General features: G+C 44.8%; 1 protein-coding gene across 3 annotated transcripts in view; it reads left to right on the top strand.

The window, feature by feature from the left end:
• Window positions 1-21,762, top strand: part of LOC118362501 (echinoderm microtubule-associated protein-like 5) — a 64,499-nt gene that overhangs the window by 36,038 nt on the left and 6,699 nt on the right. For all 3 annotated transcript variants that reach the window (XR_008086208.1, XR_008086209.1, XM_052486212.1), the window contains exons 5-29: window positions 1,435-1,620; window positions 2,502-2,637; window positions 3,274-3,475; window positions 5,266-5,403; window positions 5,610-5,866; window positions 6,133-6,345; window positions 6,460-6,627; window positions 7,308-7,414; window positions 7,557-7,675; window positions 7,899-8,085; window positions 9,949-10,054; window positions 10,479-10,572; window positions 14,440-14,540; window positions 14,640-14,833; window positions 15,109-15,220; window positions 15,404-15,531; window positions 16,323-16,464; window positions 16,586-16,738; window positions 17,368-17,499; window positions 18,880-18,968; window positions 19,304-19,480; window positions 19,610-19,811; window positions 19,973-20,099; window positions 21,156-21,234; window positions 21,595-21,724. Coding sequence is in view for 1 of the 3 variants with exons in the window: in XM_052486212.1 (XP_052342172.1) it covers window positions 1,435-1,620; window positions 2,502-2,637; window positions 3,274-3,475; window positions 5,266-5,403; window positions 5,610-5,866; window positions 6,133-6,345; window positions 6,460-6,627; window positions 7,308-7,414; window positions 7,557-7,675; window positions 7,899-8,085; window positions 9,949-10,054; window positions 10,479-10,572; window positions 14,440-14,540; window positions 14,640-14,833; window positions 15,109-15,220; window positions 15,404-15,531; window positions 16,323-16,464; window positions 16,586-16,738; window positions 17,368-17,499; window positions 18,880-18,968; window positions 19,304-19,480; window positions 19,610-19,811; window positions 19,973-20,099; window positions 21,156-21,234; window positions 21,595-21,724 (3,679 nt within the window). In the remaining 2 variants the exon portion in view is untranslated. The remainder of the gene's footprint in view (window positions 1-1,434; window positions 1,621-2,501; window positions 2,638-3,273; window positions 3,476-5,265; window positions 5,404-5,609; window positions 5,867-6,132; window positions 6,346-6,459; window positions 6,628-7,307; window positions 7,415-7,556; window positions 7,676-7,898; window positions 8,086-9,948; window positions 10,055-10,478; window positions 10,573-14,439; window positions 14,541-14,639; window positions 14,834-15,108; window positions 15,221-15,403; window positions 15,532-16,322; window positions 16,465-16,585; window positions 16,739-17,367; window positions 17,500-18,879; window positions 18,969-19,303; window positions 19,481-19,609; window positions 19,812-19,972; window positions 20,100-21,155; window positions 21,235-21,594; window positions 21,725-21,762) is intronic.

A 21,762-nucleotide genomic window follows, 5' to 3' on the forward strand; every position in this document is an offset into this window, starting at 1 on the left:
TGTCTCAAGTTTTGAGGGAGCGTGCAATTGGCTTGCAGACTGCAAGAATGTACACCAAATCTGTTGCCAGAGAATTTAATGTTAATTTCTCTACCAAAAGCCATCGCCAACATCGTTTTAGAGAATTTGTCAGTACGTCCAACCACAGACCACGTGTATAGGGTTGTGTGGACGAGCGATTTGCTAATGTCAACGTAGTGAACAGAGTGCCCCATGGTGGTGGTGGGGTTATGGTATGGGCAGGCATAAGCTACGGACAACGAACACAACTGCACTTTATCGATGGCAATTTGAATGCACAGAGATGCAGTGATGAGATCCTGAGGCCCATTGTCGTGCCATTCATCCGCCATTATCATGTTTCAGCATGATAATGTACAGTCCCATGTCGCAAGGATCTGTACACAATTCCTGGAAGCTGAAAATGTCCCAGTTCTTCCATGGCCTGCATGCTCACTAGACATGTCACCCATTGAGCATGTTTGGGATGCCCTGGATCGATGTGTACGCAGCGTCTTCCAGTTCCCAATAGACAGCAAATTTGTACAGCTTTTGAAGACAAGTGGGACAACATTCCACAGGCCACAATCAACAGCCTGATCAACTCTCTGCGAAGGAGATGAGACACACTGCATTAGGCAAATGTTGGTCACACCAGATACTGACTGGTTTTCTGATCCGTGCCTCTACCTTTTAAAGGTACTGTATCTGTGACCAACAGAGGCATATCTGTATTCCCAGTCGTGAAATCCATAGATTAGGGACTAATTTATTTATTTCAAATGACTGATTTCCTTTTATGAACTGTAACTCAGTAAAAATACTTGAAATGGTTGCTTATTGCGTTTTATATATTTGTTCAGTATAGATCATTTGTTGTAAGGCACAGCCGAGTAAGCATAAGAATTAGCTTGTTTTTTTTACTGGCCTGCATCTGATGGTCAGCCTGAGGGGAGAGGGCAGTGGTGAGGCTGCCTCTCACCCAACTCACCGTCCCTCCTCTCTCCCTCCCTCCGCTGAGAAAAGGGGACACAGTCTTCCAGTTGATGGCGAAACTTAAGTCGCACTGCATTATTTCTGCCTCATGCACCAATTCATGTTGTTACTCCTGGGACCAGAGAAAGTGAAATATTCCTCGATATTAAAAAGGACACAAGCCGCTAATAATAAAAAGACAAGCTTGTGGAAACACTTTGCTGTACTCAATTCATTACAGCTGCAGTGGTGGTTGTAGAGCGAGTGGAAGTGACCACTGCTTTCACTTCTATTTTTTGTTGAGATGGAGACGTGAATCCAACATATCAAGTATTGAATGATATTATTAATGTAAGACTCTCAGTGACTGATGAGTTGGTTTATTTATTTATTTATTTATTAACCACCACATTAATCGCATTCTTCTCTCCTGTCTCCCATGTATGTTTCTGGGTTCAGTTTTGGAGCTTATGCGGCAACGCCCTGACCCCTAAGCGAGGAGTTTTTGGCAAAACGGGAGATCTCCAAACCATCCTCTGTCTGGCCTGTGCCAGAGACGAGGTCACATATTCAGGTGCCTTGAACGGGGACATCTACGTCTGGAAAGGCATCAACCTGATCCGGACAGTTCAAGGAGCCCACGGGGTAAGTGTGTGTGGTAGCTGGTTCCAACCAGCTTTAGTTCTGCCTCACTTCCTGGTGGCGTCTCTTGTTTATGCGCCAGTAGTGGGCTGTAGCTTAGGGAATGCTAAGCAGCAGGCTCTCTCAGATCAAGAGAAGTCATGCTCTGCGGCTCATGCTCAGGCTGGTTCATTCCCCCACAGCCAGCCCCCACACATCTGCCACAGACCTGCATTCACATTCAGACACAAAACTCACTCAATCACACTGCCTGCCTGCCTACACCCACCTTAGTGCTTATCGTTAGATCCATCCAGTGGATGATTAAACAGGTCATCATCCATGTTCAACTCACACACCTGCGACTGAACAACTCCTCCATTCATAGAGCTTTGTTTATTTCAACTGATGAAAGCATACAAGGGGACATGTTTAGCAAGGTGACGGTGTGCCATGTAGTCCCTGTGGCTTTCTTTTATTTTGCTCAGTGGAAAGGATCAGCAGTTTACTACTTGGGATTAAATTATATCTGTGAGCTCAACAGCTGAATGCAGGGTTGGTCTGGTGGGGGAGGGGACTCTACTGTGGTCCATGTCTGTGCTTTGCACTCCAAAGAGTCTTCTGGCTGGCTCAACCACAGGAATCCTTCCCGCCAATCACTGTGTTCCACAGCAGGCGGCTCCCGGAGCCTGCCAATAAAAAAAGAGGGGAAAAAAAACAATGGTTCAAACGCTTTATGTAATGCACCACTGTGTTATCTCTTCACGCAGCAGCAACGGTATAATTGTGAAAGCCTTGTTAGACATGTGTCTGCTGCAGCAGAGCTGTTGCTAGTTGCTGTACCGCAAGTCTGTCTTGCTCATTTATTGTGTACATCCCCACTGACAGACTGTCATTTCCTCCAGTCAGGGATTTTCAGTATGAATGCCTGTGAGGAGGGCTTTGCCACCGGGGGCCGGGACGGCTGTGTCCGGCTATGGGATCTCAACTTCAAACCAATTACTGTCATCGATCTCAGGGAAACAGACCAGGGATATAAAGGTGACATACAACTCCCCCCTCTTCTCATCTTCTTTTCCCACACAGAGCCAGTCCACGGGCTGTCAATGTGCACTGAGTGGATAAATGAACCAGGGTGTTCTTCTCATGTTGTTCTTTAGTACAGGCCTTTTGTATACCGCTAGACTCTTTTCTATTACATCTAGAGGATGTATTCTAGGTCACTAATAGTTTTTTCCTTTCTTCTTTCTTTCGTTTGATTTGTGGTCTTGGGCCTAACAGTAGCTAGAGGTGAAAATAGCAGAGGTGGGTAACAGTGCGCAGGGCACTGGACAATCAGAGTACTACCCCTGTCCTTATGTGCATAGAAGTCCCTGTATTATATTGTTCCATTCCCCTTGTTGGTTTTTCAGCCCAAAGTGTTGCCTACATATTTACTGTATGTGCGTACATTAATATGTATACATGTATGAATATATGTATACCTTCATTGCTTCTTACATTTACTTACCAAAGAGACAGCAAACTATACTGTCTCCATAACAATCACCATATTGTGTAGTCCTCTTGTATTCCTTCTATGTCTTGTTCTGTTTGTTAAGGCTATTCTGTGTGTGGGTGTCTGTCTGCGTGTTTTTATCCGTTTAACTGTTTGTGCATGCATGTGTGTGTTGACAGGGTTGTCAGTGCGCAGCGTGTGTTGGCGGGGGGATCATATCTTAGTGGGCACCCAGGACAGTGAGATATTTGAGGTGGTGGTCCACGATCGCACCAAGCCCTTCCTCATCATGCAGGGTCACTGTGAGGGAGAGCTGTGGGCGCTGGCTGTGCACCCCACCAAGCCCCTGGCCATGACCGGCAGTGATGATCGCTCTGTCAGGTGGGTGACCAAGCACAACCACTGTCAAACTCCAGGACTAGTCTATGCTTATTATATCCACAGTGTCCCTTACACAATTGCAGTCACTGTCACGTTTGTTATAATAATGGTCGGACCAAGGCGCAGCGTGCGTAGAGTTCCACATGTTTTAATCAAAGAAACTCACCAAAACAAATACAGAAACCAAACAAACCGTGACGTGAATGTAAACATGCACTACAAAAAAGCAAGATCCCACAAAGCACAATGGGGAAATGGCTGCCTAAATATGATCCCCAATCAGAGACAACGATAAACAGCTGCCTCTGATTGGGAACCATACCAGGCCAACATAGATATATATAATCACCTAGATAACCCATCCTAGTCACACCCCGACCTAACCAACATAGAGAATAAAAAGCTCTATATGGTCAGGGCGTGACAGTCACTGAAATGATCTGGTATATCCAAAGAATTGTTTACATATAGGTACACACATTCACTTCAGGTACTTATATGGTTCATGAGGGAATTGGACCCACGTGATTGCTAACAAAGTTGTCTCTCCCTTTGTCTCTCCCTCTGTCTCTGTCTCTGTCTCTGTCTCTGTCTCTCCCTCTATCTCTGTCCCTCTCTCTCTGTCTCTACCTCTCTCTCTCCCTTTGTCTCTCCCTCTATCTCTGTCTCTCTCTCTCTCTGTCTCTCCCTCTCTCTCTGTCTCTCTCTCTCTCTCTCTGTCTCTCTCTCTCTCTGTCTCTCCCTCTATCTCTGTCTCTCTCTCTCTCTGTCTCTCCCTCTCTCTCTCCCTCTGCCTCTGTGTCTCCCTCTGCCTCTGTCTCTCCCTTTGTCTCTCCCTCTGTCTCTGTCTCTGTCTCTGTCTCTCCCTCTATCTCTGTCTCTCTCTCTCTGTCTCTACCTCTCTCTCTCCCTCTGCCTCTGTGTCTCCCTCTGCCTCTGTCTCTCCCTTTGTCTATCCCTCTCCCTCTGTCTTTGTTTCTCCCTCTGCCTCTGTCTCTCCCTTTGTCTATCCCTCTATCTCTGTCTCTCTCTCTCTGTCTCTACCTCTCTCTCTCCCTCTGCCTCTGTGTCTCCCTCTGCCTCTGTCTCTCCCTTTGTCTATCCCTCTCCCTCTGTCTTTGTTTCTCCCTCTGCCTCTGTCTCTCCCTCTGTCTCTCCCTCTATCTCTGTCTCTCTCTCTCTGTCTCTACCTCTCTCTCTCCCTCTGCCTCTGTGTCTCCCTCTGCCTCTGTCTCTCCCTTTGTCTATCCCTCTCCCTCTGTCTATCTCTCTCCCTCTGCCTCTGTCTCTCCCTTTGTCTATCCCTCTCCCTCTGTCTTTGTTTCTCCCTCTGCCTCTGTCTCTCCCTTTGTCTATCCCTCTATCTCTGTCTCTCTCTCTCTGTCTCTACCTCTCTCTCTCCCTCTGCCTCTGTGTCTCCCTCTGCCTCTGTCTCTCCCTTTGTCTATCCCTCTCCCTCTGTCTTTGTTTCTCCCTCTGCCTCTGTCTCTCCCTCTGTCTCTCCCTCTATCTCTGTCTCTCTCTCTCTGTCTCTACCTCTCTCTCTCCCTCTGCCTCTGTGTCTCCCTCTGCCTCTGTCTCTCCCTTTGTCTATCCCTCTCCCTCTGTCTATCTCTCTCCCTCTGCCTCTGTGTCTCCCTCTGCCTCTGTCTCTCCCTTTGTCTATCCCTCTCCCTCTGTCTTTGTTTCTCCCTTTGTCTCTCTCTGTCTCTCTCTCCCTCTGTGTCTCTGTCTCTCCCTCTTTGTCTCTGTCTCTCCCTCTGTCTCTGTCTCTGTCTCTCCCTCTGTAGAATATGGAGCCTTATAGATCATGCGCTGATAGCTCGCTGTAATATGGAGGAGCCTATTCGCTGTGCAGCTGTGAGCACAGACGGCATTCACCTGGCGCTGGGCATGAAGGACGGCTCCTTTACTGTCCTACGGGTCAGGTGAGTATAGGGCAGAAGTCAAATGGCACTTCTAGTTCTTTCTGATTAGCTTGGTATATGAACTTCATGTTAACTTCCTATTTTGTTTGCAATTCCATTACTCATTAACAATATGCCAGTTAGTGAATGCATGGATATTCAATTTAATTCAAGGAGGGTTATTTAAAGAATGTATTGGATGACAGTAACGCTCTCCCACTCCACAGAGACATGACAGAGGTGGTCCACATCAAGGACAGGAAGGAGGCCATCCATGAGCTGAAGTACTCTCCTGATGGAGCTCACCTGGCTGTGGGCTCCAATGATAACTCTGTGGACATCTACAGCGTGGTGCAGAGGTACAAGAAGGTGGGAGAGTGCATTGGCTCCACTAGCTTCATCACACACATGGACTGGTCCACAGACAGCAAGTATCTGCAGACCAATGACGGCAACGGAAAGAGGCTCTTCTACAGGATGCCAAGTAAGTCTGTCAATGACACGTCTCAGCATGTAGATAAATGACACTGTGAAGAGTCTTGCTGTCTATGGGAAGGAAGTCAGGATTTCTCTTGTGTAATAACCTCACCGTTATTAATGATATTTTGGTGCTATGTGTGTCATGAACTTTATGCTTTGTTGTGACAACAGTGACGTATGGCCATGAGACAAGATGTCATGATGACTAATGTGCTGCTCATTTGATGTTTTAGTTGCACATGATGTAGTTATTATTGTCTTTCTACTCAGGTGGTAAAGAGGTCACCAACAGGGAAGAGTTGAAGCTGGTACAGTGGTCCTCATGGACGTGTGTGTTGGGCCCCGAGGTCAACGGAATATGGCCCAAATACTCAGAGATCAATGACATCAACTCTGTTGACGCCAACTTTAATAATCAAGTTTTAGTAACCGCAGATGATTATGGATTAGTGAAGCTCTTACGGTACCCGTGTGTAAGGAAAGGTGAGGATTTCCATTGGTTCCTTTGTCCGGAGATGTGATGTTGTCAATCAATTCATTTATGTGATGTTTATGCATTTACAAATGAACGAAAAACAACTCTTCTCTCTATCCCAGGGGCAAAGTTTAAAAAGTATTTAGGTCACTCTGCCCATATAACCAATGCCAGGTGGTCACATGACTACCAGTGGGTGATAACTATTGGTGGAGCTGACCACTCAGTGTTCCAGTGGAAGTTTGTTTCAGACAGAAAGTCGAAGGAAGCTCTTCACATAGCACCTCAAGGTACATGACTGTCCTATTTCGATGACTGCCCCATTCTAGTCTACCCCAATGTGAATATGACTCTGAAGTGCAGACAAGTCTAGTAGATTCCGTGACCCTTCCCCTTGAATGATGCTCCTTATCCCAGCTAAAAGCTTTCTACACTAGGTCATAAATCCACAAGTATACATTTGAAGTGATACTAGCTGGAAGAGAACGTTTGTGTTTGTATTCAGCTCCTACAACCTTGTCCTCATTTGTAAGTCATGTTTCTCAACTAAATGGTCTTAGACAGAGCTGTGCTGCGCTTTGTGAAATTAAACCACATACTAACTGCCATTCCATTTAATTTTCCTAATGGACCCAGCAAGTCAAAGCCTAGCGGTGCCAGGGGTACTCAGTGCCTGGTCTTGGCACGGCCAACCGAGTTTCACTGCATCAGTATTTCTATGTCTCAGTCTGAGTAATAGGACTGTGGAACGGGGCAAGCAGTCCACCACTTAAGACTTTTCAAAGGCTTGCTTGATGAATATGAGCTGTCATCTTCATCCATCTGTGATCTTGGTCTTGGCTGAAATGGGACTCAATACTGGTTGTCTACTAGTTCTGAATTAGTGTGTTTAACCTTATTAAACAAACTGTTGTGGGAGCATCTGGGTGGTAGAATAGATCTGATGAAGTCGTCTTCTTCTCTCCTGCAGAGACGTTGTGCGACTCCAACAGTGAGGAGTCGGACTCGGACCAGTCAGACGTGCCTGAGATGGACTCGGAGATCGAGCAGGAGACACAGCTCACATATCGGCGGCAGGTTAGCGACACAACACCTGCTCTCCTCTTTGAAAATGACACATTATGTACGTTGCATATGAAAAACAAACAATATTAGATTGAGTAAAAACCTTAACAGATGTCAGAGAGTTAAATGCTTTATATCGTATTTCCATGTCCAGGTTTACAAAGAAGATCTACCTCAGCTCAAAGAGCAGTCCAAGGAGAAGCACCGTGCGATGGCCATGAAGAAAAGAGAGAGAACACCAGGGAGCGGGGTGAAGCTACACTTCATCCACGGGTTAGGAGACCTCAGGCAGCACCACATCCCGCCGCCAAACATAACACAAACAAATCATAACCTGTGTAAAATGTTCTCACGCCAAGCAAACCCGGAAAAGCACACACAATAATTCAACATCTGTATAGTCTTTATCTAACCATCTTTTCTACCAACAAAACCCCACAGCCAAAAGGTGAACGCTGTGTTCTTCCTCATTGTTTCCTGTGTTGTGGTGCTCCAGCTACAGAGGCTTCGACTGCAGGAGCAACCTGTTCTACACCCAGACAGGGGAGATAGTGTACCACGTGGCGGCCGTGGGGGTGGTGTACAACCGACAGCAGAACACCCAGCGCTTCTACATGGGCCATGACGACGACATCCTGTGCCTGGCCATACACCCCCTCAAGGACTTTGTAGCAACAGGCCAGGTAGGTAGCACTGCTAACAATTAAATATATACACTATCATTAAAAAGTTTGGGGTCACTTAGAAATGTCCTTATTTTTTTAAAGAAAAGCACATTTTTTTGTCCATTAAAATAACATGAAATTGATCAGAAATACAGTGTAGACATTGTTAATGTTGTAAATTACTATTGTAGCTGGAAACGTCAGATATTTTTATGGAATATCTACATAGGCGTACAGAGGCCCATTATCAGCAACCATCACTCCTGTGTTCCAATGGCATGTTGTGTTAGCTAATCCAAGTTCATCATTTTAAAAGGCTAATTGATCATTAGAAAACCCTTTTGCAATTATGTTAGCACAGATGAAAACTGTGGTTCTGATTAAAGAAGCAATAAAACTGGCCTTCTTTAGACAAGTTGAGTATCTTGAGCATCATCATTTGTGTGTTCGATTACAGGCTCAAAATGGCCAGAAACAAAGAACTGTCTTCTGAAACTCATCAGTCTATTCTTGTTCTTAGAGATGAAGGATATTCCATGCAAGAAATTGCCAAGAAACTGAAGATCTCGTACAACGCTGTGTACTACTCCCTTCACAGAACAGTGCAAACGGTCTCTAACCAGAATAGAAAGTGGGAGGCCCCGGTGCACAACTGATCAAGAGGACATGTACATTAGAGTGTCTAGATTGAGAAACAGACACCTCACAAGTCCTCAACTGGCAGCTTCATTAAATAGTACCCACAAAACACCAGTCTCAACGTCAACAGTGAAGAGGCGACTCCGGGATGCTGGCCTTGTAGGCAGAGTTCCTCTGTCCAGTGTCTGTGTTCTTTTGCCCAGCATAATATTTTATTTTTATTGGCCAATCTGAGATATGGCTTTTCCTTTGCAACTCTGCCTAGAAGGCCAGCATCCCGGAGTCGCCTCTTCACTGTTGACGTCGAGACTGGTGTTTTGCGGGTACTATTTAATGAAGCTGCCAGTTGTGCACTTGTGAGGCATCTGTTTCTCAAACTAGACACTCTAATGTATTTGTCATGCTCATTTGTGCACCGTGGCCTCCCACTCTTTTTTCTATTCTGGTTAGAGACAGTTTGTGATGCTCTGTGAAGGGAGTAGTACACAGCGTTGTACAAGATTTTCAGTTTCTTTGCAATTTCTCGCGTGGAATAGCATTCATTTCTCAGAACACGAATAGACTGACGAGTTTCAGAAGAAAGTACTTTGTTTCTGGCCATTTTGAGCCTGTAATCGAACCCACAAATGCTGATGCTCCAGATACTCAACTCGTCTAAAGAAGGACAGTTTTATTGCTTCTTTAGTCAGAACAACAGTTTTCAGCTGTGCTGACATAATTGCAAAAAGGTTTTCTAATGATCATTTAGCCTTTTAAAATGATAAACTTGGATTAGCTAACACATTGTGCCATTGGAATACAGGAGTGATGGTTGCTGATAATGGGCCTCCGTACGCCTATGTAGATATTCCATAAAAAATCTGACGTTTTCAGCTACAATAGTAATTTACAACATTAACCATTTCTGAACTGTATTTCTGATCAATTTCACCCCATACTTTTGACCGGTAGTGTAGTGTGTGTGTATATTGTATATACTTTTTTCCCCTTTTAGGTGGAAGATTACATTTTGTTATATATATTCAGAGACTGGGATAGAGTAGCTAGGGCCTAAAGTGTATAGAGGCTGACCTCTAAAGATGCCTTTGGGAGCTGGAGGGTCTTCTGTATATGCTTATGGTGCAAAGTAACTAAAGATAATGTCCTACTGCTAACACTGACCTGGAACTGTTGCATTGCCCTGTGTGGGTGTGGACGTTGCTGTGGATGCGTGGAAGCTAATTGTTTCTTCTGTCTGTCCAGGTGGGGCGAGACTCTTCCATCCATATATGGGACACAGAGATGCTGAAACCCATGTCTGTGTTGAAAGGATTCCACCAGCTGGGAGTGTGTGCCCTAGACTTCTCAGGTAGTACACCAGGGCTGTTTACAGATGCTTTCCATACACTCTCCAGATAGTGTAACACATTGAACACAACAACTCATAATTGCTTTAACCTAGCCTGACATTCTCAGTCAGCCATGGAGAAAAATAACTCTTCCTTCACACAGGAAATGGGCGAGTTGAAATGTGTTCCAATTTAGAAGCATGGCGCTGAACAACCCTTTTATGGAGATAGTCTGTGTACTGTGGCAGGCTGGCAGCATCAAGGCAAAGGCTCTCATCTCTCTCCTGATAATTGGCCACAGACAGAGGCGTAGCTGCCATTACCTGCCATGGATCAAACCTATACCAGGCTAGTTTACTGTTCCTCACAAAACAAGAGTAAATAGAGAGACTCTCTGTGTGAACTTTGAATTGATTGAGGTTGTGTTTTGTTGTTCTTCCTCAGCGGATGGCAAGCGACTGGCCTCGGTCGGGCTGGATGACAACCACACCATTGTCCTTTGGGACTGGAGGAAGGGGGAGAAGCTCTCAGCCATCAGGTTAGTACAGTACAGTAACTGTTATGGCATCTCAGATGATCCATTCAGATCTCAGCAGTCTCCTCAATAGGCAGAGTAGAGACATCAAAGGGCAAGATAAGTCCTAAGGGTTGACATTCTTCAGGAACGCTCCACTTACTGATGAAAAACAAGACTAGAAAATGTTTCTCAGTGAGTTAGCTCATGATATATATACAGTAACAGTCAAATGTTTGGACACACCGACTCATTCAAGGGTTTTTGTTTATTTGGACTATTTTCTACATTGTAGAATAATAGTGAAAATATCAAAATGATAAAATAGCACATGGAGGTAACCAACAAAGTGTTAAACAAATCAAAATAGATTTTAGATTTTAGATTATTCAAAGTAGCCACCCTTTGCCTTGATGGCAGCTTTGCACACTCTTGGCATTCTCTCAACGAGCTTCACCTGGAATGCTTTTCCAACCATCTTAAAGGAATTCCCACATATTCTGAGCACTTGTTGGCTGCTTTTCCTTCACTCTGCGGTCCAACTCATCCCAAACCAACTCAATTGGGTTGAAGTCGGGTGATTGTGGAGGCCTGGTCATCTGATGCTGCACTCCATCACTCTCTTTCTTGTTCAAGTAGTCTGGAGGTGTATTGGGTCATTGTATTGTTGAAAACAAATTATAGTTTCACTGAGCGCAAACCAGATGGGATGGCGTATCGCTGCAAAATGCTGCATTAGCCATGCTGGTTAAGTGTGCCTTGAATTCTAAATAAATCACTGACAGTGTCACCAGCAAAACACCCCCACACCATCACACCTCCTCCTCCATGCTTCATGGCGGGAACCACACATGTGGAGATCATCCGTTCACCTACTCTGCGTCTCACAAAGACATGGCGGTTGGAACCAAAAATCTAAAATTTGGACTCATCAGACCAAAGAACAGATTTCCACCGGTCTAATGTCCATTGCTCGAGTTTCTTGGCCCGAGCAAGTCTCTTCTTATTATTGGTGTACTTTAGTAGTGGTTTATTTGCAGCAATTCAACCATGAAGGCCTGATTCACACAGTCTCCTCTGAACAGTTGATGTTGAGATGTGTCTGTTACTTGAACTCTGTGAGGCGTTTATTTGGGCTGTAGTTTCTGAGGCTGGTAACTCTAATGAACTTATCCTCTGCAGCAGAGGTAACTCTGGGTCTTCCATTCCTGTGGCGGTCCTCATGAGAGCCAGTTTCATCATACCGCTCAATGGTTTTTGCGACTGCACTTGAAGAAACGTTCAAAGTTCTTGACATTTTCCAGATCGACTGACATTCATGTCTTAAAGTAATGAGTTCTTTTTGCTTATTTGAGCTGTTCTTGCCATAACATGGACTTTGTCTTTTACCAAATAGGGCTATCTTCTGTATACCACCCCTACCTTGTCACAACACAACTGATTGGCTCAAAGCTGTCATCAAGGCAAAGGGTGGCTACTTTGAAGTATCCCAAATATAAAATATATTTTGATTTGTTTAAACGTTTTTGATTACTAAGTGATTCCACATGTGTTATTTCATAGTTTTGATGTCTTCACTATTCTACAATGTAGAAAATAGTAAAAATAAAGAAAAACCCTTGAATGAGTTGGTGTGTCCAAACGTTTGACTGTTACTGTAGAGTGACCTAAAAATACTAGTTTTGGTCCAGATTCAGTTTGTTATTATTCATGTAAATGAGAGGTCTTTGTCCACAAGCTATGATCCGGTCAGTAGTTCCTGCAGCATAAATCAGTTATCCACCCCCACACGGATTCACAAAGATACATGTCCAGTCATGCAATGTCCAGCATCACAACCATCCCTTGGCCATTGTACAAGCTCCGGAGCCAAGAGAATAACAACAAGTACTTCATTGCTCCTGATCAAAACATTCCCTTTAATTCCCTAGACAGCTTGAGCACCTCCACTTTAAATGTGGACATTTATATATGAGGGCAACATTGATATAGTTCTCGTGAAGAGAGGAGGGAGGGGAACCACCCTGCAGACTCTTAAAGCTGTTCCTTTCTGAATAGAGAACACTTGGCCCTGCCAACTCACAGCTGAATGATTAAGTGTATGTCTGGTGCAGATCTCTGGTCCATCCATCTCAACCTGGGTTTAGGCTACATTCACTGTGAGTATAATCTCAAATGAAAAGTGGCCATTTAAAAAAAGAAAATGATGTAAAATCGATTGGCAATTCAAACTAGCAAATATCAAATATCCAGGAATTCAAATATGGTTGTCTAGCATCTATATGGACACTCTGATTTCCCCCAATGCTGGTCTTAATTCTCTATGGCTTTGCACTTGATATTCATAGCAGTAAAATAGTCCTTTGGAATTCCATCAGGCTAGTTAGAGCAGTGGAGGCTTGCTCATGTCCTGCCTGCGTGCTGTAGCTGTTGTGTACTGTGCTCCCGTGGCAGCTCAGAGACAGCTTGGAGCTGCACTAATCTCTTTGCAGGCCCTGGTGGGCAGTGCAGTGAGGCGGGCAGAGGGAAATGGGGCCTGACAGAGCCTGCCTTGTGCACTGTACTGCCTAGTCCTCAGCTGGGAGAGGGGCATGGTGAGGCAGAGATAGGGAGAGGGGGCATGAGAGAACGATGGAGATGAGCGGGGGAGGAAGAAAGATGAGCGGGGGAGGAAACCGATAGGAGACAGGGAGGGAAAATAGTGGGAGAGGGGGGAGAGGGATGGAAGTGAGAGAAGGAGAGTAAGAAAGCTTGAAAGGGATAGAGAGATGAAGTAGGTATCAGTTCTGCTCTGGCCTCAGTGAGCGCCATGTAGTGATGCAGCAGCACAAAGGCCAGTGATTAGGGACCCAGCCCAGTGTGCACTACGCTCCATTGGATCAGACAGGAAAGGCCAGTGATTAGGGACCCAGCCCAGTGTGCACTACGCTCCATTGGATCAGACAGGAAAGGCCAGTGATTAGGGACCCAGCCCAGTGTGCACTACGCTCCATTGGATTAGTCAGGAAAGGCCAGTGATTAGGGACCCAGCCCAGTGTGCACTACGCTCCATTGGATTAGTCAGGAAAGGCCAGTGATTAGGGACCCAGCCCAGTGTGCACTACGCTCCATTGGATCAGACAGGAAAGGCCAGTGATTAGGGACCCAGCCCAGTGTGCACTACGCTCCATTGGATCAGACAGGAAAGGCCAGTGATTAGGGACCCAGCCCAGTGTGCACTACGCTCCATTGGATCAGACAGGAAAGGCCAGTGATTAGGGACCCAGCCCAGTGTGCACTACGCTCCATTGGATTAGTCAGGAAAGGCCAGTGATTAGGGACCCAGCCCAGTGTGCACTACGCTCCATTGGATTAGACAGGAAAGGCCCGTGATTAGGGACCCAGCCCAGTGTGCACTACGCTCCATTGGATCAGACAGGAAAGGCCAGTGATTAGGGACCCAGCCCAGTGTGCACTACGCTCCATTGGATCAGACAGGAAAGGCCCGTGATTAGGGACCCAGCCCAGTGTGCACTACGCTCCATTGGATTAGTCAGGAAAGGCCAGTGATTAGGGACCCAGCCCAGTGTGCACTACGCTCCATTGGATTAGACAGGAAAGGCCCGTGATTAGGGACCCAGCCCAGTGTGCACTACGCTCCATTGGATCAGACAGGAAAGGCCAGTGATTAGGGACCCAGCCCAGTGTGCACTACGCTCCATTGGATCAGACAGGAAAGGCCACTGATCCTTATTGTTCATATGGGAGGCAGGCAGCCAAACTGTGCAGACGCATTGGGTGTAATATGATTCCCTGTACACTAACTGTCTTCTAAGTTTATTCCACTTCTATTTCAGATCCATGTATTTTTGTGCAATGAAATTAATGCAATGTTTTCGATCATTTTTTTAGGGGAAGCAAGGATAAGATTTTTGTCATAAAAATGAATCCATACTGTTCAGACAAGCTCATCACAGCAGGGGTAAAGCATATGAAGTTCTGGCATAAAGCAGGTAAGAGACCGCAAAGTTAAACAAAAGTTGACTCAGCAATGTCTCAAAGAATGATGTGATGTGTTGTCATGTGAGTTAATGACACAACCTCTCTTTCAGGTGGTGGCCTGATTGGGCGTAAGGGCAATATGGGGAAGACCGAGACAATGATGTGTGCTGTGTATGGCTGGACAGAGGAGATGGTGTTCTCGGGGACGTGCACAGGAGACATCTGTATCTGGAGAGACATGTTCCTGGTAAAGACAGTCAAAGCCCATGATGGCCCAGTCTTCAGTATGCACGCCCTGGAGAAGGTACTGGAAGGGAAAGGAAGGGGTTTAAACACTGGCCATTTGAAATGTGAAATAGAGATGACACCTCTCTCTCTGTCTCTGTGTCTCTCTTTCTTTCTTCCCCTCTCGCTGTTTCTCTCTTTGTTTTTGCCATTACTATTCTGATGGTGTAGTATTGTCAATGAATAGAGTAGGATTGTGTTCTTTCAGATGTCAGTGTTATACAATGATGCTATGTGAGTGATTAAAGAAGAGAAATTCTATCTCCTGTTCTCTCGTTATGTCCCACTCTGTAGGGATTTGTGACAGGAGGGAAGGACGGCATAGTGGCTCTGTGGGATGACACCTTTGAGAGATGCCTCAAGACGTACGCCATCAAGAGAGCAGTCCTCGCTCCAGGCTCCAAAGGTAAAAGGTCACCCTATCACTGCCGTGAAGCCAATCACGTTACATACTGGGCTCATAGCTCCAACGCCAAAGGAGTCATTCAGTGGAAATCCATTTAAACACTCAATCCATTTAGCTTTAATGAAGATTGCTTCCTCTGCCCCTGGTTAAATGACCGTCCTTATCCTATAATTCACTCTATAGGGTTACTGTTGGAGGACAACCCTTCCATACGTGCCATATCACTTGGTCATGGTTATATACTGGTGGGGACAAAGAACGGAGAGATTCTGGAGGTGGATAAGAGTGGACCCATCACCTTGCTGGTCCAGGTGAGCGGATACAGAGTGTTACATACAGTGTCATTATAAAGTCAACAATCTGTCACAAATGTCACAATGAACAGAACACACGACAGGCACCAGCTGTGCTTAACTGAGGCTGGCAGGGATGTGGCAGCCTGGTTTTTGTAGCTTGGTTAGGTGGGAGCCAATGAGGTGTCAGTAATGAAGGTGTCAGCTGGGGGCACATTATTTTGGGTTGAAGGTTGCACTGAGAGACTGGCAGTGAGGGGAACTGTCTCTTCACTGGAAACCATTGTAGAACTATGTTATACTGTACAGTACCTGGAGTAACGTTGCAGAAACGGTTTATAATTACTGATGAATGAGCCCTGCAGTCTTTTAATTTTGTAAATTAATTTTGCAAAGACAAGTGTTTCTACTATCTCCCCAGGCCTCATTTGACCCATAGGAAACCCAGAGCTAATGTTATTGATTTTCTTGTGAAATGCTCTAGAGCAAATGAGCAATTGTTTCTGGGTGAAGCCGAGCAACAGAAACATATGGAATGAGCTCTGAGGTTTCTGTCTGCCTGGCTCCTCCATTGATTTTCATTGTGCACTTAAGAATTCTCAGAACAAATATGTAGATGCGTGTTCGCAAAATGCTACACTGTGCTAGACATGTAGTCCGTGTATTTATTTTACATGGGTGCTATCTGTATCAAATATTTTATGTTAGAAGATATAAAATGTGGTTCCTAACCCCTCTCTGTCGTACCTTGATTAGATTGAATTGAGTTGCACTGAGTGAATGGTATTGTCTATTTGATGGGTCCACAGGGTCACATGGAGGGTGAGGTATGGGGCCTGGCCACTCATCCCCATCTCCCTCTCTGTGCCACTGTCAGCGATGACAAAACCCTGCGCATATGGGACCTGTCCCCCAGCCACTGTATGCTGGCTGTACGCAAGCTCAAGAAAGGTGAGTCACTCAAATAGAAAGGTCTATGCTACATTCATTCACTTCCTTTTTTCCCTTTCTGTGGTGCATTCTTATAGTCATTAGGTGCATTCTCTGAGGTACTAACTGACCTCCTCCATAGGGGGGCGCTGCTGCTGCTTCTCCCCTGAGGGCAAGGCCCTGGCAGTGGGCCTGAACGACGGAAGCTTCCTCATCGTCAACGCAGACACCCTGGAGGACCTAGTGTCCTTCCACCACCGCAAGGATATCATCTCAGACATACGCTTCTCACCAGGTCAGACATTGTCCTCCCTCCATCCCTCCCTCCACTCATCCCTCCAGCCCTACAAATTCCCTCCATATTCTTTCCTGAAGAAAGAAAGACAAAGTGTAAAAAATTACTTTGTCTTAAAAAGAAAGAGAAAAAATATATGAGATATAGCCAGGTATTCATATTTTCCCCCTGCTGTGAGAAGAGGTATTGCTGCAGGCTTGACCCAAATACACTGATGTATGTAACAAGGCCAGGCAGGGAGAGACACAGTCTGTCTGAGTGGGAAGAGAGTAGTGGGGGAGGATAAAGTGAGAGCTAGAAACGAAACTCTCTATCTCATGGCCAGTTAACCTTAATCTACAATGCTAAGGATCCAGTTTCCCAACACATAACTGATAGTGCTTCTAATTGCTTCTCTATGCAATATAGACGTCTGCACTCTTATACACTGTTCAATGTGTTGGCAGATAGTAGTTTTATTATTCTAAAGAATTGTGACGACCATATACATACTGTAAATATGGAGTACTGTTTGTTGTCAGAGTTGATTTAATGTGTGTTGTTATCTTGGCTGCTGACCAGAAGGCCTGACAGGCTTGTAACAACAGAAAAGGAAACCCTTTTGAAACATGGCTACTGTGTTTACACAGGTACAGGGAAGTACCTGGCGGTGGCGTCGGTTGACAGCTTTGTGGACATCTATAATGTGATGAGCAGCAAGAGGGTGGGGGTGTGCAAGGGGTCCCTCAACTACATCACCCATCTGGACTGGGACAAGAGAGGTAAACATGTTCGTCTAACAACTACACTGATTGTGGCAGTGACCTTTGCAGGTGACAGTTGACCTGGACCAATGCCATTGTATTTCAGGCTATTCTTATTGTTGGCTCATTCACAATGTGTGGACATCCATTTTAAACCTCTAGGTAAAGGAATAGTCGTTTTTGTTATTCCAAGTATGATAACTGAATGATAATGCTACTGGGTTGTTCCACCGATACAGTGCCTTTTGAGAAGTGTAAAATCTTTTGATTTCACCTCATTTGAGCTTTTTGACATAAAGAGCACATGTTCAACCTCATTAAAAAAAAAAGTTTTTCCATCTGAAGAGGTTAAATAAAAAAAATGGCTATATTAAGTGCCTATCAAGTGCCAAATAAAGTAATGGGGTTGACCTTAGGAGGGTTGATGATTTAATCTTAAATCAGCTATAAATCCCCTCATGAGAGGAGGAATGGAAGCTTGTGTGCAACAGGGAGTGGCAACTGAATGCAAGCGTCCCCAAAGAAATGTAATTGCTCAAATATTTCTAGCCTTTCTATCTATGGGTAACAGAGTTGAAGAGCAAAGCTCGATCCGCTCAGTTTTCCAGCACAAAACACCACCCTTTGAGCAAAATGACATTGAAACTACGTGGAAAACTGATTGGATTTGTAAAAAGCCTTAAGTACATTTCATTTTTTTTTTTTTACCCAACTTTTAACCTTAATCTGATGACATGGTGACATTTTATTTTTTGTTGATCTCATGTTGAATTCAAGTTAGTTGACAACTCAACCAAATGTAAATCAAAACTAGATGTTGAACTGAAGTCTGTGCCCAGGGGACAGATAATGTCCAGAAAGAGTACATTCAGCTCACCTGCTATTACATTATGATTTGACTATTAGATGTTAAATGTTTCTTTTGAAACATTTTTTTTTAAATGAATAGTTTCACCATATTAAAATTAGAGTTCCGTTCAAGTAATAGGGTTGATCTTAAAATGAGGGACAGACGTAAATGAATTACTAATCACATGAAATGACTAATCAGTTTAAGAAAACCAAATAATGAGGGCTTTACAATGATGGTGAAAACTTGGAGACGTTTTTGGATAAAGTGGGTTGAAATCGTCCTAGAAGTGACACAGGGTTGGCGGAGGGACAAGTCAAAATGCTGAATTTTGGCACAGTAGCAAGCCTTTATTCATATAAAAATGTGATTGATTGAATTCTTGATGAGTGCCATTAATTTAATATAACAGGCTTTTAAAATGTTACATTTGTGCACAATTTCTACTTAAAATATCAAAGGGACGCAAAAGGCACTCATTTTGTGGAACGACCCTACTATAAACCACAAAAGGGTTCATTTAATATCAGATTCACTCTCATTCACAGGAAAACTACTGCAAGTGAACACTGGTGCTAAAGAACAGTTATTTTTCGAAGCTCCACGGGGAAAGAAGCAGACCATTCCTGCTACAGAGGTAAGCACAACACATCACATACACTGCTGCCTGCCATGGCCCACGGCGTTGTCGTGGCTATAGTGGGGCTGGCCTACTTCCCCCCCCCCGAGATGTCACAGGACAGCGTGGTAAGGGCACTCAAGCATTAACACAGCCCATTTTTCTCCAGCATCATTATAATTCTGGCAATGGAAATGGGATAGTGTTTTTAGGGCCTCTTTATACTGTGTGACATTCAGACACCTTTTGAGGCACGGGGGGGTCAGGCTGGTGTCAAATCTCATAGGAACCACTGTTGTCGACCTCACCACCCTCCCACCCTTCATCTCCTCTCTCCTGGTCCTCTCCTTCAGGTAGAGAAGATAGACTGGAGCACATGGACCAGTGTTCTCGGGACGTCCTGTGAGGGGATCTGGCCTGTGGTCAGTGAGGTTACCGAGGTGACCACTGCCTGCCTTAGCAACAACAGAAATGTGCTAGCAACGGGGGATGATCTGGGATACGTCAAGCTATTCAGGTATCCTGTCAAGGTAAGGCACTTATAATTATCTATTCATGTCTTCTCATTGCTCTTACTAGAATGTAATACATTTACACTGTTATGTTAATGCTAATGTTAAAACAATGTTCTTTTAACTTAATGTTACTTCTGCCCACAGGGAAAGTATGCAAAGTTCAAGCGCTATGTGGCCCATAGCACCCATGTGACTAACGTGCGGTGGACGCATGACGATGGTCTCCTGGTGACGGTTGGTGGGGGTGACACATGCCTCATGATCTGGACTCACGAGGCCGAAGGGCACAGGGAAGCCAGACATTGTGATAGTGAAGAGTCGGACATCGAGAGCGAGGATGATGGGGGTGAGAAATGCACACAAATACACACAAGTCATCATATAGTCACTTTCTACTGATATAGATAGCCTCCCTCTAATATTGTATTATGTTTAGCCTCTCATAGATGGTACAAAAGGCAGCATGTGTTCTGATCTAGTATCTTTATCTTTTCTGTCATTGGCCAGGTTATGACAGTGATGTGACGAGGGAGAATGAGATTAACTACACCATCAAGGCCTTATCCACCAACGTGCGACCCATGACTGGGGTCAAACCCCACTTGCAGCTGAAGGAGCCATCTGTGGACGAGAGGTAACAGTCCACAGGGCTGTGGAGAGACACCCACGGGTTCAAATCTCTTTTTCATGTATTTTCCATTTGAGGCTTTCTTTATTGGGCACATGATGGACACAAAATATTTAAGACAATCAGTTTAAACTGAAACGAGGTGTAGTGAAAGAAAATCCAATTGGAATCTCATAATATGTCAAAGTGACACCAAAGGGTCCACCAACCCAATTTGTGTAAATCCAGATTCCCTCAATCACGTTTCTTTTTTTGCCTTTACGTAAATTCATACTGTCCCTTAGAGGATAACCTCACCTCTCTCTTCTTCTCTCTTCAATGGCTGTCCCTCTGTCTCTGTCTGTCCTGCTCTCCTCTTTCATTCTACTTGAAGGCAGGGGGTAGTCAGGTAAGAGACTTTACACAAGACATCCCCATTACTTTAGGGAAATGTACCTCTTGCTAGGCACAAATATCTCAAATCTCAATTGATAAAGCATGTTAATCTATGGTCTTTTACAGAAACTATGGTCCAAATAAGCCGTACAGAACGTCTTTACTTGGGTTTTGGAAATATTTGTCTGTTTCGTGAACTGTGTGGAAGAGTTTATAATAATACGTATGTCTGCTTCACACTATGGTTTGACAACCCATGCAGCATCTGTGGGTGCCAGTTAGTGATTATCATAGAGATGCTAACGGTGCTGGTTGTTATAGATACTCCGTGGCGCTGAATGGGGTGTATTTTATGTCCTCTGTGGCTGCCTTGTCAGTGCTGTGTTATGCTTCTGTGTCGGTGGGGCAGCTGTGAAGGCTGTGCTGTCAGAACCCCTGTTCTCATGTTCCATTTGTCTTTGTTATTGCTGCCATGGAAGAGGGTCAAGGTAAGACACATCCCCTATGTTCCATATTCACTTCTTCTGCTTGAATGTTTCAGACCCACTTATAGCTCAAGAAACGTCTTCTCCAAATACATGATTCATTAAGGTCTTGACTTGTATTTTGGATCTTTGACTTGAGAAAGATTGAGGGGTCGATGGGGTCATACACAGTAGCTCCTATTATTCTAACTGTCTGTTTCAGACCTCCTGTTAGCAGGGCGCTGCCACAGCCTGAGAAGCTGCAGACCAACAATGTGGGCAAGAAGAAGCGGCCCATTGAGGTGAGACTGGTGTTACCTTAGGACAGACACCCATTCACATCCTATTTTATGGATGTTAGCTATTGATGCAACCTACATTAACCAACATATCTCATCAAATTCGATTTTAGCATTAGTATTTGTCATCCATCAAATGGGTTGGTCATTGTTTTGGTAATGCAATAATTTAGAGTCAAGAACTGTGTTCTGCTTTGTCCACTCCAGACATCCTCTTCAGGGACCATAATTGAACCATAATCACATCTTGAGGAAGCACATGCTCCTGATGCGCTGCTGTGCCTTCAAAAAGAAATTGGTCTCATCTCCCTCAGTTGTCATAGAGATTATTTTGATCCTGACCCTTTCATAACTCTTCTGCAGGACCTGGTGCTGGATCTGGTTTTTGGTTACCGGGGCAATGACTGCCGCAACAACGTCCACTACCTGAATGAGGGGACGGATATCATCTACCACACAGCTTCTGTCGGTATCGTCCTCAACTTAACCACAGGTGGGAGGGGTTGGAGTAGAGAAGAGATGAGCCGAGTT

This window comes from Oncorhynchus keta, chromosome 29 (genome assembly GCF_023373465.1).
Source record: "Oncorhynchus keta strain PuntledgeMale-10-30-2019 chromosome 29, Oket_V2, whole genome shotgun sequence".
Classification (NCBI taxonomy): Eukaryota; Metazoa; Chordata; class Actinopteri; order Salmoniformes; family Salmonidae; genus Oncorhynchus; species Oncorhynchus keta.